General features: G+C 40.5%; 1 protein-coding gene across 1 annotated transcript in view; it reads left to right on the forward strand.

The window, feature by feature from the left end:
• TEC (tec protein tyrosine kinase) overlaps positions 1 to 17,770 on the forward strand; it is a 30,941-nt gene extending 13,171 nt beyond the window's left edge. Inside the window, exons 7-16 of the mRNA XM_012724069.1 lie at positions 2,658 to 2,712; positions 3,067 to 3,146; positions 4,411 to 4,544; positions 6,259 to 6,333; positions 7,467 to 7,638; positions 7,745 to 7,961; positions 11,630 to 11,694; positions 15,602 to 15,720; positions 15,805 to 15,962; positions 17,105 to 17,770. Of these exons, the coding sequence (XP_012579523.1) occupies positions 2,658 to 2,712; positions 3,067 to 3,146; positions 4,411 to 4,544; positions 6,259 to 6,333; positions 7,467 to 7,638; positions 7,745 to 7,961; positions 11,630 to 11,694; positions 15,602 to 15,720; positions 15,805 to 15,962; positions 17,105 to 17,188 (1,159 nt within the window). The 3' untranslated portion in view covers positions 17,189 to 17,770. The remainder of the gene's footprint in view (positions 1 to 2,657; positions 2,713 to 3,066; positions 3,147 to 4,410; positions 4,545 to 6,258; positions 6,334 to 7,466; positions 7,639 to 7,744; positions 7,962 to 11,629; positions 11,695 to 15,601; positions 15,721 to 15,804; positions 15,963 to 17,104) is intronic.
• The last annotated feature ends 251 nt before the right edge of the window (positions 17,771 to 18,021 follow it).

Genomic DNA, 18,021 nt, shown 5'->3' on the forward strand with positions numbered 1-18,021 from the left:
ACCCATAGCTCTCAGAGCTTCCAGAAACCCTCTCTGACCTCCTCACTCAGACAGCAGATTGGGGAGGAGAGGTTCAGTATAGAATGGTCTCATTGTGAAGGTTAATAAGAGGGTGTTCTTGAAAGCAAGATGTTAAAGGGGGAGTGTGACAGAACTGAAGGGGTCCTTCGAACAGGAAAAAGTCTAGGGTAGAGTCACAGGAGGACAGAAGACAGACCAAATCAGAGACAAGCCAAGGTGGATAACTGCTAGGTTGATTGTTTTCTATTTTTCCTTCATTTATACCTGTTGTCTTCTTTTCAGGATTCACCTACACCCATCTTCCCCAAGAAACTTGACCAGGATTGACCTTTCCAGAAAAGACTGACTGTCCCCAAACCTCTTTCCTCTTTATCTAGACACACTACTAGGTAGTTTTATTCCTTCGGAATGTTCTGAAGTTCACTTGCCAACCTGAAAATTTCATTCACATTGGGACTTTCATGTCTGAGAATGGAACAGCCTAGGGAGAATCCAACTTTCTAGATGGATAGTTTCTTCTAAAGAGACACTACCTGTAAAGGTGGCATCTCTGGGGGTGCTTCTGAGAGATGTCTGTGTCTGGCATGTGAAGGGCAGCTCCCCAACATGTGGGCTCACCACCTGGGCCCCTTCACATCATACCTGTGTGTCTAGCTCTTCCTGACAGGATGGATTCATCAGAGGCTCTGTGGTCTTTTCCTTCTCATCAGGTGAGAGGTATCGTCAAGGAGAGAACCCACAAGGAACCATTAGAAAATGCTCTCCACTCGTTGCTTCATCTGCTCTCTTTTTCCTTCCTGCATTTCTCCTTTCCTTCCGTCAGCAGGAAGGAGGAATCTTTACGGGGGACTGCAAATGTTCTGGTAATGGTATTTTTTCCTTTTTGGATAGGAATTCAAAGAGTCTCCCCTTTTGTGCAGTGGATTCTTTCTCTCTTCACCGTAATAACTTTATTTCTTCCCAGATTGAATATACTGAGTGAGGAAAAGGCCTTTCTCTGTGTATCTTATATCCTCTTGGAAGCCACACCTTAGCTTTACTGATGTTTTGTATTTGAACATGAGGCTAAACCTCTATTGCTTCCTTCCATTGCAAAGATATGGGCTTGGAACTTCTTTTATTAATGAAGAGATGTTTTTCAGTCTTTCAAGACCTGTTGGTTTAAATGCATAATGAGAGCACCAGTTGCCTTTTCTTCATGAATTTTTTTTGGACTCTGGCATCTTAGCAAAGGTTTCTTGCATCAGTGAAAAGTGTTAAGAACAGAATCTGTCCTATTCTCATTTATTAAACTTCTCAATTGCTTTCAGAAATTGATCGATTAAAACTGCAATTTTGTTGAATTTGGTCTCAGTTCACAAAGTGGGGTCCACAGTAAGGAGATCATGATGCTCACCATTCTGGGATCTGGCTTGTCACCCCAGGCTTCAAATACAATCAGTCATTAGCTTTTATTGAGATTGTAATTGTGTGAGTCCACTAAAACTGCATAAAAGGAGCCAGACAGAAAAAAAGATCGTGGTCTTTGTATTTTTCCCATCATCAAGCAGGGATGGCTTTTGTGTTCACTTGTTTTAGAGTGTTTGCTGGGCCAAAGACAGGTGCTGACTCTTTTATAAAATGCTGAATGAGGAGTGGAAAACTCAAATATCCAGAAAAGCCAGGCTATTTTCATAATATTGGGAAATCTCAGGTAATAGGACTGTGGATGAAGTGGGGCTTCTTGGCCCACTAAAAGACATTTAAAATAAGCAATTCCCCAGTAAAGTTGAAAGCTCAAATATGAGTTCAAGTTCTTTGACCTGACTGCTTACAAACTCATGGAGAGATTATGCTGGGAAGGCAGGAGAGGGAACTTTCTTTGAGGATGAGGTAGGAGATTGTCATGTAGAGAGAAAAATTTCCAGAGAAGGGGCACAGATCTGCAAGTGTCTGGGCTGTCGCACAGATTGGTGGCTGAACATGTTGGGAAGACAGGCAGGATTGGCTGGCCATGGGGACATTCTTACATACGGCACAGTTTTGGGTGCCCGAAAGGGCTTGGAGCTATGCGGGGATCAGTGATTCTGGAAGATGCAGGGGCCTGCTCTTCTGTTTCACTGTTTCTTTTGACCCTTGGGATTTTCAGGAAATCCAGTAGGAAGACATCTACTGCATTGAGGGCTCAGGATTAGGCTTTAATTTGAATTCAAGACAATAGGATAAAGTGACATCTCCTGGTTTTTGAGTCTAAAGTTCATTCTTGTATTATAATAGTAAAATATTGGAGTCAACTTTATGTTAAATAATAAGGAATTGTTTAATTATGGCTTATCTATGCCATGATGCATCAAACTAGATTGCTTTGTGAAGATACCATTGTATGAAAAATTCAGGTTATGATATACCAATTGTGGTTTGAGCCCACTTTAATAAAAACATAAATGTGGGCATATATGTTTTCATTAAAAAATTGGTAGAAGAAAAGTGTAGAAGGCTATATATCAAAATGTTCCTAGTGGTTATCTAGATGATTGAAATTATGAATGTTCTTATTTACTGTACCTGTTATTAATGAGCACTATTACCTTGTTAATGCCTCAAAATAGAAATAATTTTAAAAACCTGAGACCTTAGTATACCTTTTTTCTATTTAGATGGTATTGCAGAAATACAAACAGAAGCAAAGCAGAGCAGCTCCTCAGAAATGAAGTAAGTGTTTGTGCTGGCTCTGTGGGCTTGCTGTTGGTGCTAATTAAGTAACTTCCCCCATATATTCAAGACTTAAAGGAATTGCAAGCTCTTCTTGTTAGTTCTGGAAGTGACATGAGAGAGATTGTTGAAATGCCTAACACTGATGTGTGTGAGGATTTGCAGTGAGAGGGATTGTGAGTGTGCTTTCATAAACTAGCAATATGAGGTAGAAAGTCGTGTGAATGTACCTATTGGTAAGCATGTTTTGTAGGCAGTGATAGTAATCATAAAATTCTAAGATTGGGTTTTCGAATATTATCTATAGAATTGATACTTATTGGGTTCAAAACTTTTTCTTACCTTGAATTTTAGGATAAAGAAGGTGGTTTTATGGTAAGGGATTCCAGCCAACCAGGCTTGTACACAGTCTCCCTTTACACAAAGTTTGGAGGGTAAGTCATTCCATTTTTTTTTTGCTTTAATTTTTAGTTTTTGTGCAAAGTTCCTTTATAGTTTATATGGATTCTTAATTTACAAAACATATGGTACATCTCCATATTAAAAACGAAAACCTGAATTTGAGTTCTATAACCTAGAGTGCTTTTTTTTTTAGATTTTATTTATTTATGCATAGAGAAATGGGGTACAGGCCAGAGAGGCAAGGGTGGCGAGAGGATTCACCAGAGACAGAGTGGGGAGCAGGACAGGCAGATCAACAAAGTACACTGCTGAGGGGAGCAGTGGGCGAGACAGAGGTCTGCTGGGGCGGGGTTCAAACTCACACTGAAGCGGCCATGGCTTGACTTAGCTTCACAGTGCAGCGCTCCCACCCGCTGCACTACCAGGGGGGCCTTAGAGTGCTTTTATATTCATATTTTTAGTATTTTTCTCAGTTTGTCATATGTATTTGTTGCAAGTGATGAGAGAAACTTTACTATCATTCAACAAGTAATAACTATGCACAGCACTGAGCACTAAAGACATGACAGTGAGAAAGTAGACTGATACCCTGCTCTCAGCTTAGTAGAAGCTTCAGGAAAGCAGCAGGCAGTTCTGGTAGCGTATGAGCCAGTGCTGTGTTAGCAGGAGTGTGTGTGGCTGGTCCAAGAGGTGGGAGAGGAGATGATGAGTGTGAGGAACTGTCCAGCGTGTGCTTAGCTGAACTGTAGGAGTTGGGGGCAGGGTGAAGGGCAGGGTAGAGAAAGACACCTGAGAGGTAAAGGTGAAGGTAACTCATGTCAGTAGTTAGGAATCTGAACTCTGTCTTAAGGACAGCAGGGGTTATTGCAAATGAATTTGTAGCAAGAGATGACTCTGTTCCAGAAGGATACCAACAATAAAATTTGTACATTTATCAGTCTAGTTTCTAATTCACTTTTAGAGATCTATGTCCTCTAGATATTTGCAAATTTGTGCCCATTGGACAAACGGCAGTAGTAGGTAATAGCTATTTTAAAATGTTCAACTATGGGTTGGTCAATGGAGTTGCTAAATGTTCTTTCACAAGTTCATGCAAGAGGTTAAGTGTAATCATTTTACAAACATCCACCTGTTAATGTGAAAGGCAAAAACTAGAACTGTGTGGGGTAAGACAGAATTTGTACAGGGAATAGAAGGGGCCTTTTTAGCGGTCCTTTGGGTGCCTTATCAATAACCTCTTAAGAATGAAGTTGTATTATTTCAATTTGGCTCTGTTTTTTTTTTTTTTTTTAATAGAGAAGGCTCATCAGGCTTCAGACATTATCATATAAAGGAAACAACAACGTCCCCAAAGAAGTATTACCTGGCAGAAAAACATGCATTTGGTTCAATTGCTGAGATTATTGAGTACCATAAACACAATGCAGCAGGTAAGGGAGCCGTCATAGCCTACTTCAAATATAACATAATGCTGAATAGGATCAGATGTTGTGATGAATTCTTTGAGCAGTTTAACTTTTAGTTGTAGAATGTGGTTAATTTAAAACTACTGCATATCAAAGCGATAGATACAAAGAAAATCAGAAGTTTCATAGAAGTTTCATCAGAAGTTTCATTGACTGTAGGGTTGACTTATTTCAGTGGTACATGGCAAATCTTTTGTTTCTGTGGTTTATATCCTTGGTACTGATGAAGAGTCCTTGCTTGACCAAGGACTAGTTAGGCTCCTGAACCATGACCAAGGCCCATCCATGCACTTTCTGGTAAAAATAAAAATTCATCAGAAACTCTGCTAAGTCAGTGTAAGCAGAATCCCCTCTGCAGCCAATCATCCTCAATATGTGACTGCACTCCCTGTTACCACATTCCCCAGGATGTTTCTGATGACCCTGATGTGACTTTTGCAAGGCTCTTGTTATTAAGTTTATCCATAAGCTTCCCTTTCTTACCCCTGAAGTTTGTCTTAGAAATTCCTCCTGTGTTCCAGGTGAAGATATTAGTGCCTAGGATTCCATTGTCGCTGTTGCTGGCCATTAACTGAGCTATTAGCCTGTTACTTCGGCAGGTTGCCCAATGCTAGAAGTATTCCTTATCTCAGGCAGTTAGAAAATAAAGCTCTGGAGGAACAAAAAGTATTTCAGGAGGATAATGGAATTGCAGTGTAGCTAAACAGTGGGCTACTGACGCTGTTAGGGCCACTGTGGTTCTGACAGTTGGTGAAACAACATAGGCCACGTATCAGTTGGCTGTAGCTTCATTTCCCAAGAAGCAGGATTGACTTTAATTTGTTTTCAAGCACGTGATTCAGTGGACTAGTGATTTGATAATCTGAATTCTTTTGGGACCAAATTTATGGATTTGTACTGCTGCTAATCAAGCAGATTTTTACCATGAAATAATAATTATTTTTTTTATCCTCTGACTCTGACTCTGACTCTGCTCTTTGGCTAGTACACTTTAGTTCGCTGACCCCAACCCTCTTCCCTCACTGCAAATTCCCTGCAGCTCAACCTGTATTCACAGTGAGACCAGTCTCGCTCCCCTATTGTAAAGCCCCATTGGAGTGGTCTGGTCACCATCCTGAGGGTTCTGAAGAATTGCCCCACAAGCTTCAAAGGTGTTTCTGAATGTTTTTTTCCTGATACTCATATCTCCATGTCAAGAGTTGTCACAGAAGCTACTAAAAGGGGCCAGGTTTTGATTTTGCCCATAGAATTCCAAAAATTGTGTCCCAGACAAGTTTTCCATCTTCCTGATTCTCTGCTATACTTAACACTAGTATGAGAGCAAACCAAACATCAAAACTAAAAATGAAAGCCATATTTATACCCACGGAGGTTCTCCATAAGATGATAGAAAAATTTACAGCTTTTGACTTGACACATGTAACTGGATAGGAGATGCCCAAAAATTTATATTTCAAAAAATTATGAAATTATCGACTCAGAGTTGGCTAAACTTCACCCTGCCTACCTGTTGCCCTTTCTGCCTTTCTCCCTTTTATCTGTTGCTAGCGTACAAAACAGAGCTCTGCTAATTGAGCACTTCACCCTGCAGCATGATTAAGAAGGAGGTTGTGAGTGCTTGACCACAACTGATGCGGTAATCAACAAATATTCACTGTATGCTGTCTTCGATTTCTAGGACTCGTCACAAGGTTGCGGTATCCAGTTAGCGCAAAAGAGAAGAACGCACCAACCACTGCAGGATTCAGCTATGGTGAGTTGTACTTGCCCTGGCTAATTTTTCTGAAAACTTTCCATCACAAGGCAAGTTCAAATGTGTAGAATTTCATAGAGTGGAATTTTTTTTATATCGTCTGAGTTTTTAGGAAATTGTACATAATGCTGTAGCAATCCTAGTTTTTGTTGTCATCATTATTTATTTATTTTTTTAAAAGATTTATTTATTTGTGCATACAGAACTGGGGTACAGTTCAGAGGCTCAGGGGCGGTGAGAGGTTTCACCATACACAGAGTGAGGAGCAGAACAGGCAGATTGACGAAGTACACTGCTGAGGGGAGCAGCGGGTGGATCAGGAGAGGTCTGCCAGCCATGTGGTCACCTCCGGGGCAGGCAGGGATTGAACTCATGTGGAAGTGGCTTTAGTTTCTCAGTGCTGCGCTTTAACCCGCTGAGCCACCAGGGAGGGCCTTTTGTCATCATTATTAATAATTCAGAATAAAACGTTCTACCCGTGTAAAAACATACAACTATGATATATTTAAAATAGATCAGCTTTGCTGGATTCACACAAAATGCAAAGATGGAGGAGGGATCCAGTTTGATTGTCTTTGCTTCTCCTGGCCAGAGGTCTGTGGTGGGTCCCCACAGACAGAATAGGGAGCAAAGCAGGCCGACTGATGAAGTACAATGCTGAGGGGAGCAGCGGACAGGTCAGGAGTGGTCTGCTGCACTATGTGGGTCACCTCCAGGGCAGGTGGGGATCGAACTCATGCGGAAGTAGCTTTTAGCTTCCTAGTGCTGTGCTTTAACCCTCTGTGCTACTAAGGAGGGCCCAGCAAAATCTATTTGAAATGAAGTTGGTGGAATAGTAAAAGAAAAAAAAAATCTCTAAGAGGAAGAATAGTAAATTGAGGACATATTTCTTTTAACATATTTTGAACTGTAAGCACTGTTATTATTAACCAATTATTTGTATTGTGACAATTTAAAAGGGATGAGTCCTCTCTCGAGGGTGGAAAGGTACCTTTGGTCAGAAGTTGCTTTATCTGTTACCAGTCATTGCATTATTCTGTAGCTTTACATTGACCTTGATTCTACTTTCTTTGTCTCCCATTGATTCATGCTGTTCTTCTTACATTTTACCCCTTTCCCTCTCTGTCTCACAGAAAAGTGGGAGATTAACCCTTCAGAGCTGACCTTCATGAGGGAGTTGGGGAGTGGACTGTTTGGCGTGGTGAGGCTTGGCAAGTGGCGAGCCCAGTACAAAGTGGCCATCAAAGCCATCAGGGAAGGTGCAATGTGTGAAGAGGACTTTATAGAAGAAGCCAAAGTGATGATGTAAGTTGTTCTGTTCTTTCTAGCTTTTCTCTTTGTTTGAACAAAAATCTTCCCTGGTGCTTTCTCTTCCCAGAGTAACCATGTGTGTGTTTGATTTGCTCCCCAGGAAACTGACCCACCCGAAGTTAGTACAGCTTTACGGGGTCTGCACCCAGCAGAAGCCAATCTACATTGTTACGGAGTTCATGGAAAGAGGCTGCCTCCTGAATTTCCTCCGACAGAGACAAGGACATTTTAGCAGAGATGTGCTATTGAGCATGTGTCAGGATGTGTGTGAAGGAATGGAGTACCTGGAGAGAAACAGCTTCATCCACAGAGACCTGGTAATCACAAACCATCGTGTGCCTTTCACTGGCCTAATTCCTTTCTAATACCCGTCAGCAAATGAGCAATGGTGTATTCACACTGTTACTGCGCATAGTGGTGGAAATCAGGAGCTCATATCTGAGAGGAGAAAAGGTTTATTGCAGGTGAACAGGCAAAGGGGCCAGAAGAAAGCTCAAATTTGACTCCCCCCGCCCCCAGTAGGGGAGGGAGTTTATCTTGGTTTGGAAATGGGGTTGAGAAAGAAAGGAATTAAATTTGTTGGCCATGGACTGAGTTAGGAGCAAAGAATTGTGGACTTGGTTAAAGTTCATTGCTTATTTACAGGGCAGTCAGCTTGGATCTCAGCTCAAGGTTAAGCCAATATACACATGTGCAGTCTCTGTAATTTGCTACTAAGCTTTCACTCCACTATTTCGATACTGTTTGTGAAAGCCAGTTTAGATATATTTTTATTTTGTGCCCTAAGTCTGAGAAAAAGTTCATCCTTTAATTCAGTTTCAATATGAAATTTTTATTCTCAAGAATATTTTGAGGCTTCATTATTTTGAAACTAAGTACATTTAACTTGCTACAAATTTTAACAGAAGGTTCTTTATTAAATCTAATATATATAACAACTATATAATGTAACTAGTTATAAAGTTATAAGTGAAACATAATGACAGAAATAGTATGTTTAACTAAGTTGCCATGCTGTAATTGTTAGGTCTCCATGAAAATCCCATGGATAGCTAATCATGACGATTTTTCTTTTCATCATTTTTTAGGTAAGAAAATTAGCTTCAGATAAGTGAAATGACTTGTATATTATATGGGGATAAATGAAGAAGTTAAGGGATGATTCATTCTTTAAATAAATCCTAAGTTCTCTTCTGTCTCATATACTGTAATCAGAAATTGTAGGAGAAATCTCTTGGTTCATTTTCTTTCTCAGATCCCTAGAGAAAGAGGGAGGCTCGTGTTAGCTCCTGAAATTACCAGAAAAAAATCTTCTATTATTGGTTCTAAATTATGGTGATGAAAATACTTAAATCTTCCTTTTTCTTACTCAATTTTTCACCTCTCTCCTTCATTCTTTCTCTCTCTCCTCTGCTCACTCTCAAATATGTCTGTTCTTAGCAGGTTGGGAGAAACTTCACACCCTGTCTTTGAAGATGAGTCTTCCACACTTACAAAAATGTGATTCTCATGTAGGGATTCCCCCCATATTTTAGCTCTAACTTTGTCATAAAGCATATATACATTTTATCTAAAGTAGCAGCAAAGCATTTTTATTTTAAATTTAACAGTCATCTTTAACAAACATTGCTTTAATAGATGTGATATCCATGATAAATCAAACCTAAGAAGTTATTATCCTTCTGTTAGATGAGGAAATTTAGGTACAAAGAGGATAAAATCATATACCAATGGTCAGGGAGTCAGGATTGGGATGAGCGTGTCCAACTCTAGAGTTCATAATTACTGTACCATGCTGTCTCTAACTGGGCTGAATAATGAAAGGACTTAGAAATGGAAGACTTTATTTCCTGAATGTGTTTTAGGATAGTTACGTAAACTCTCTAAGACTCTGTTCCCATATCTGCACCTTGTGGGTTATAATGTTGTTTTGCCCACAAGATTGGCTTTGCAGCAGCTTTAATGAAATGTGGTTGACCAATAATATACTTGTTGGTATATATTTAAAGTGTACATCATGATGACTTGATATGTAATCACCGTAAAATGATTGCCACATCCAAATTAGTTCACATATCTATCACTCGCACAGTTACCGTTGTGTGTGTATGTGTGTGGTAAAGAAGGTGACTTCTGCTCTCAGCTGCTTTCCCCTATATGCTGACGTCATACCCAATCTACGTAACTGTACTCATGCTGCTCTTCCTTAGATCCTCAGAACTTATCCTTGTCACTGAAAGTTTGCACAGCTTGGGCCAAAAATGTCTCCATGTGGCTCTGGTGTCCTTAATGCTAAACTTATAAAATGAGGGTGGAAGTATCCCCTCCTCAATTTTGGAAGAAGAGTCTGAAAAGGATTGTGTTAATTCTTCTTTACATGTTTGTTAAAATTCACCAGTGAGGCTGTCCAGGCCTAGGCTTTTCTTTTGCAAATCTGGTCATGTAGGACTAGGGCAAAGGACTTGTAAAATTGGTGTGATATATATATATATATATATATATATATATATATATAAAACATCAGTTATTGTTATTATTATTAGGGTCAGTAGTGATAAAGGGCATCTCTTTTTGTAAAATTGATGTGATATATATATATATTTAACACCAGTTATTGTTATTATTAGGGTCAGTGGTGATAAAGGGCATCTCTTTTTGTCATTTTGAAACTTGCAAACTAAGCACCTTCCTCTTTTTTGTACTTTTACAACTGATGAAAATCAAACAGCTACATAAATATGACAGACTTCACCTGTCCATAGCTCGGTGAAAGCAAGTATGCTATTTTTGTGTCTTTGACATAGATATCACTCTGGTAGGTTTGTTACCCCTTAATGGCAGAGCCTGTTGTTCTTGCCTCCCAATGAAGAAACTGTTGACATCAAGAGGCGTTATGGGGTACGTTGTAGGGAGAAGGAGGCAAGTGCATATCCTGGACATGAACCCCCCCCCCCCACCATGCTAGAAGCCTGGTAAAATATAGTCAACAAGAAACAACCTTATAGGAGCAGAATCATCACATTCGGAGCATTAAATTTTGGAGTGTGAGGAAGAAAAATGCATCCTTAGCCCATGGGTTATGGTATTTAAAAATCATCATCCTGTTTTCCTTCTGAGAAATACTGTCTTTTACCAAACTCCTTTCTTGAACTGTGTAACATTAAATAATGGATAAGAACATATAAATCAAATAATCCAGAGTTGTTTTTTTTTTTAAAGATTTATTTATTCATATGGAACTGGGGTACAGGCCAGAGATGTGGAGGGTGAGAGGATTCACCCAAGACAGAGTGGGGAGCAGAACAGGCAGATGGACGAAGTACACTGCTGAGGGGAGCAGCGGGCGGGTCAAGAGAAGTCTGCCAGCCATGTGGTCACCTCCGGGGCAGGCGGGGATCGAACTCATGCGGAAGTGGCTTTAGCTTCTTAGTGCTGTGCTTTAACCCGCTGCGCCACCAGGGAGGGCCCTAATCCAGTTTTACTTGATTAATCAGTACATTGTGTGATACTGGTGACATTGCGAATGACAGAGGCGATGATGATCCACACAACTATTCTTTTGCCTGTTAGGGACTGGGAAAGGCACTGAGTTAAAGGTTGGTCACTCAGGACTCTGATGGTTGTGTGGGAGTCAGTAAGAACCAAGAGAAGGAATCCAGGAGATGTCACTCTCAGTAGAAAATCAGACAGTTGAATCAGAATGGACATGGGAGGAAAAAAACCCAAATCTTCAATAACTTTTTGTTTAGGTCTGGCAATTTGTAAGAATTATATAATGTCTTATTACACATATGATTTTCTGGCCCATCTTTCAAATATATGTTGTAGATATTTCCATAGAGGTAGAAATAATTTGTGAGAGACATTTCCATGCTCTGCAAGTCCTGACTGAACTACACTAAATTTAATATAAACAGAATCTGTGTATTTTAAAATTTTTTATTATGGAATTATAACTAATTTACTATTTTAATTTGTTTTTCAGGCTGCCAGAAATTGTCTAGTAAATGAGGCAGGAGTTGTGAAAGTGTCTGATTTTGGAATGGCCAGGTAAGACCGAGTCTATGTGTACGTTTTCTATAAGTTTTGGGTTAATTTAATATGAGACTATGACCTTTCCATTGAAAGTACAGAAAACCTGACCTTTTTTGTGCAATTTGTATCAGTTACTTCCTCTGAAGCTTATTTTATTTTATTTATTTTTTAAAAGATTTATTTATTTATGCATACAGGACTGGGGTACAGGTCAGAGGTGCAGGGGCGGTGAAAGACTTTACCAGAGACAGAGTGGGGAGCAGAACAGGCAGATCGATGAAGTACACTGCTGAGGGGAGCAGCGGGCAGGTCAGGAGAGGTCTGCCATGCCATGTGGTCACCTTCGGGGCGGGGATCAAACTCTCTCTGCTGTGACCAGCTTTCAGTGCTGTGTCCTAACCTGTTGCGCCACCAGGGAGGGCCTGAAGCTTATTCTAAAAAGACTTCTTGAACCACATCTTTGTTCCATCAGCAAAATAATAGTACCTACCATATTTGGATGAGGACATGAATTGACATTTCCTGCTTTTTAATGTGTTTTTTTAATATAAGGTAATAAACTTAGTTGCATTGCATTTTGGAAGATTTCTTTACTGAATTTATCCAATTTATTTTAAGCATTTTTTTTCTCAAGTAAATAAACTGTTGAGAAATTATGATGGCTTAATGCTCAGATGACTTCGAAGTGATAAAATTACCACCTCCACCCCCCACAGCATCATGGTTAGTTTGGCCAAACTTTTTAGTTAGTATTATATTCTATAGTTGCTTAACATATACTTAAATGATTTTATAGGGGGAAGAAGGGATAGATTCTTGCAGATTCCCAAAGAAATGCCAGAAAGGCAAACTATGGCCAATATTATCCATTTATTTACTTTGGGGAGGGGGGCTTCTTAGCACTTTCTTATATAAGTACTGTATCTCAGGTTTTTCATACTGAGAACATCGAGCTTTCAATTTGAAGACACTCTGAAATCTTAAGCATAGCGTACATACCTCAGCCCCCCACTAGTAACCAGCTAATAGCCATTTTAGATGGCCGGTTGTTTGTGGAAGATCTTAGGATTGTTTGCCTCATTAACTGCAAACTGTCAGAAAGTTGCCTTGAGGGACACTTTTATTTGGAAAATTACAACACTAGTATACAAGTCAAGCTTAACATATTGAACATTTGCTTGTTGAAAGCAATGCCATAAAATCAAGTAAGAGTAAACATGGTTTACTTTTTTTCCTTACAATAACATAACAATTATGGAGGGGAACTTAACAGGAAGTTTTTAAAAAAGTAGATATTCACATTACTTTGTAGAATTAATAAATGTGCGAATAATCTGCCCTGATGAAGCAGATAGGAGATCATATTAGCTGTTCTGAAGTAAATTCATTAAAAGAACCAGACACGGAATAGACATGATCCTCTCCACTAGGTGGCAGTATATCCTGTTGAATATACTTCGTCTTCTCCCGGGTGTGTATGTTTCTATTGTTTTCTCAGAAATCTCCTTGCTAGCAAAGTTCTTAGAATACCCAAATCTATGGTGTGTTTATTTTCTTGATTTTTGTAATTTTAATATGTTTTTAAAGGTATTTAGTTTTGTCTTCTGCTCCTCCTTCTCTTCCTTCCACCTCTTTCATTCATTCTCCCATCTATTCATCCAAACTTAGGTGCCTGCTATTTACCAGGCATACTGTTAGGCCGATCAAGAGCAGAAAATCACATACAGCTAATATTCAGGGGGAGGGAGAAACATAGGCCTTGAGAATCCCAAGGAGGGGAAGCATTTTGGGTTTTGGTCATGTGTGATAACAGACATTGTAGAGGTGTGAGACCCCTAAAAGATATAAAAGACCCATCATAGACATAATTTTTTAAAAAAGGGGGAGGGGTGGCAGAGACGGAGTGTTGTAAAAAAAAAAAAAAGATTCGAGTAGGCACTTATGACCTCCCGTCTCTCTTTGTATGGCTGATGAGCCACCAGTGGTTTGTACATTTTTTTTAATGGTTAGGAAAAGTTAAAAGAATATGATACATGAAAATTACCTGAAATTAAAGTTTCAGTGCCCATCAATGAGGTGTTACTGAGATACAGCCTCACTTATTCCTTTTGCTGTGGCTCCTTTCATGCTACAAAAGCAGAGTTGCATAGTTGAGCAGAGACCGTATATCCTGAAAATCTAAAATATGTGTTAGTGACTTTTTATAGAAAAAACTACCTGATCCCTGTGATAGAAGAGAGTTGGAGGATTACTTTGAGGAGGTGGGCACTCTGGGGAGGTGGGGAAACTTCGAGGGGGTGATGATGTGGGGCCAAGGTAATGGGTTTTGCTTTAGACCTATGCCTGAGGCCTCTTTGATGTGGGGTATTTGAATGGACCAAAAGACAGTAAAGTGATAATCTAAGATTAAAATATTCCAGGTGGAAGAAACATCAAGTGTGAGTGCTTCATATCAGGGGCAAGCTTGGCCAGCTCAGGGAACCGCAACAGGCCCTGGTGGCTGACCTATGGCCAGTGCAAGGACAGGCCAAACAGGCCAGTTTCCGTCCCCAGGAAAACTTGGGCCAGGCAGGTTTAGAAGATAAACTATCAGAAGTGGGGCCAGGACTGCGGCCTGCCTACTAGGGCAGTAATTACCCAGTGTTGCTTCTTTAAAAGGTATTCAGGGCCCTCCTTGATGGTGCAATAGATTAGGATGCAGCATTGCAAGCTAGCCTCAGCCACCTCAGTGCAAGTTTGACCCCTGCCCTGGAGGTGATCTACATGGCGTGGCAGACCTCTCCTGGCCCGCCCGCTGCTCCCCTCAGCAATCTACTTCGTCAGTCTGCCTGTTCTGCTCCCCACTCTGTCCCCTGCACCTCTGGCCTAAACCCCAGTTCTGTATGGATAAATAAACAAATCTTTTTTTTTTTTTAAAGGTGTTCGGTACTAATAGACAGTCTACCAGTTTCATGTTTGGCTTCCAGGAAATCTGTGCTTTTGCCCCAGTTTTTCTAAGACAGCTCCATCTACTAAGTTGAGCCTTCTATTGACAAGCAGGTGGTCCCAGCCTGTGGTGTTGGTGTCTGCCAGCCAGCAGGTAGCATCATGCTGGGCCATCATCTTTGTCTATATTGCTAAGAAATATGTGCAGTGATCTTCTCATGGAGCTCTTAAAAATTAACTTTACGGTTTCATGTCATACAGTGTTTGCACACATTCTTCTTAATGAATGCATCAGAACGTATTACAGAATGGGCTGAAGTCCCCATCCCTGCCGTCCCAACCAACACCCTCCCCCAACCTAGCCACTGTTCCTCGTTTGTGTGTCCCTTCCAGAAGCATGTTCACATAGAAATTTATCTGATGCTGGGTTGGGTGTGCTGAGGGGGTGATGTCATGTTGGATAAATAGACACACCACCACTCACTCACATTCGTCATGTTGCAATTTGCTCTTTTCAGTCATGGTAGTTTTCAGTTGTGCTCCTGAGAATGGGGGTGGGGGTGTGTGTGGCTGAAAGACCACGTGCTGCCTGACACCTGCACCACTTCCTTTAGAGCAGCGCTGCCTTAGATGTTTTACATGTGGGGCTTTGGTACAATTTTGTTTAAAGAACAGAATAATTACAGAGAACACTTGCTAACTTATTTTTTTATACTCTGTTTCCATCTCCTTATAAATAAAAAGGAAAACAAACAGAAAAAAGTACAGATACTAATGTTATAAATGTATAATTCATAACACCTCAAGCACTTAAATAAAGCTGCAAGCGGGGATGGAAATTACCAGGTGGATAGTCACTGAGACAAATATTTAGTTTCAACCATGCTCTTTGGACTTAATTAACTTTACTTTTGACTGTAAGAGGGGAAAAATCAAAGAATATGTATAAAATGCAGATGTAGATTGCAGGTGTGATTATGTGTGTTTCTTCCTCAAGGTATGTTCTGGATGATCAGTACACAAGTTCTTCTGGTGCTAAATTTCCTGTGAAGTGGTGTCCTCCTGAAGTGTTTAATTACAGCCGCTTTAGCAGCAAATCAGATGTCTGGTCATTTGGTAAGACCCACGAGCTGTCACTCCTCAAATCTGCTCTTGAGAGGTAGCAGATACACCATGGAGTAATCTTCACCCTTTTCCCAGGTGTTTTAATGTGGGAAATATTCACTGAAGGCAGAATGCCCTTTGAGAAAAACACCAACTACGAGGTGGTAACCATGGTTACGCGAGGCCACCGGCTCTACCCACCCAAGTTGGCATCCAAATACGTATATGAGGTGATGCTGAGATGTTGGCAGGAGGTATACAATTTTTGTTTGTTTTTTATTTTTAACTATCTAAAACATTTAGGGGTCTGGGCGTGGCCAATGAATAAAGTGTGGCTTAGTGCATGTTTGTATGATTTCACGCTCTGGTAGAAAGCTACCCCTCTCGAGTCAGTTCTCAGTCATAGGAACAAAGAATGTGGAGAAGTGGAAACGCTAATGGTTATCATCATAAATTCAAGGTGTTGCCTCAGCCCGAGTTAGGGACTCAGGGGGTCAAGCTAGAGAAGTAGCTCTCTTTCAGTGCATCCTTTTGGTTGAATAATGACATTTTACCAGAGGGGATTTCTTTCTCTGAACTTCAGTATTCTCAGATTTTTTACTCACAATCCTTGGAAGTTTTCCTTGCCATGTGTGACAGTGTCACCTCACTGAGCAGATTAGACACAAAAATGACTTTTGAAAGATAATATTTGCTTACATGTATAGTAGGCACTATATGAGGTGCTTTCGATTTAGTTTTTAAAAAACCTTTTGAAGAGCTGATACTTCTACTCTGACCACTCTGTAGATGAGAAGACTGAGACTCATGAAGTCGACATATGCCCAAGATCTCAGATAGCTACAGAGAGCAGAGACCTCTCTGACTCCAGAGCCCAGGCTCTTGGTCACTTATTCTAATACCTCCCCGGAGCACTGATGGGGGAGGGCAGACTTCTGGGCAAGAAGTGGTGCTAGGGAGAGTGAGAGCAAGAGCAAGGTAAGGGGCGGTCATGAAGTTTTTGTGTGTGCCCCAGGATGAAGATTGTTCTGATTGAACAGAGAGCCCATAAATTGAGTAATTAGGTGATGAAGGGCTCAGGTTATAGAGGGCCCTGCAAATTAACAGGACTGGATTGCACAGGGGGTAAACTCTATTAGGTCCTGAGCAGGAATGTGAAATGAAAGCAGTGTGGTGGAAAGGTTGGTCTAGCACAGTTCATGCAGCATAGAGTGGACCCTCATCGGGCAGGCTGCTGACCATTGTGCTAAAGAGTGGCTCAGACTGAACACCCACATGTTCCAGGCCCAAAGCAATGAGCACCTTGCTCTTGTGTGCTGTACCTGGGTTTGACAGTGAGAAAGTATTTTTGGAATGGTTTTGGAACTCACAACTTCTCTTTGATTTTTAATTCTAGAAACCAGAGGGAAGACCTTCCTTTGAAGATTTGCTGCGCACAATAGATGAACTAGTTGAGTGTGAAGAAACTTTTGGAAGATAACTGGTACTGTGACCAGTGGCTACCAGATTCCAAATCTCAAGGAAGAAATGGCATTTGTGCCTACTTTTAATTTATTTAGCACTGGGCATGTAAATTGTTTTACCTATTAAGGTACAACTAAAGTATTGGTTGTTAATACAGATTTGGCTCTGTGACTGAATTTCCCAGATTATGAAAATACTGTCTTAGTATACTTCTACTCTGACCACTCTGTAGATGAGAAGGCTAAGACTCATGAAGTCGACATATGCCCAAGACCTCAGATAGCTACAGAGAGCAGAGGCCTCTCTGACTCCATCCCATAGGCACTTGAGTGCCCGATGATGCTAACTAAGCTTAGGCCATTGGGTTTTCCCATTTTAAGGGTCTAAATGGGGCCAGAATAGCTGGTCCCCATGGAATGCCAACATATTTGAGAAGGGGAAGGGTTTTAGCCTCTCACTTCCCTTTCACTTCTGCAGAAATCTGGGCCTGGAGCATTTTCTGGAATGTGGGCTCTAGATGAACGAGGAACCCACCTTAGTTAGATCTTGTCTTTAGTTTTGAAAACATCTGTTTTTAAGACCGTCACTAGTATTACATGAAAACTATTTTGTGATGTATATATTGTAAATATATGAACATATAAAGTTATATATTTATAAAAAATATGAGTTGTCTTTTAATTGAACCTCTTTATCCTGTCATATATGAGTTAGGATTGGGGACTGCCTCACTGCTGTCAGCGGTTTACTTAGGCATCAAATAGTCTTCACTGAAGAGAAGAAAGGCTGGACATTTCACTTACTAATGCCCCCTCCTGGCTTAGGTAGACATGTTTGGGGGTGCCAGTT

This window comes from Condylura cristata, unplaced genomic scaffold (assembly GCF_000260355.1).
Source record: "Condylura cristata isolate star-nosed mole 26May11 unplaced genomic scaffold, ConCri1.0 scaffold00012, whole genome shotgun sequence".
NCBI lineage: Eukaryota > Metazoa > Chordata > Mammalia > Eulipotyphla > Talpidae > Condylura > Condylura cristata.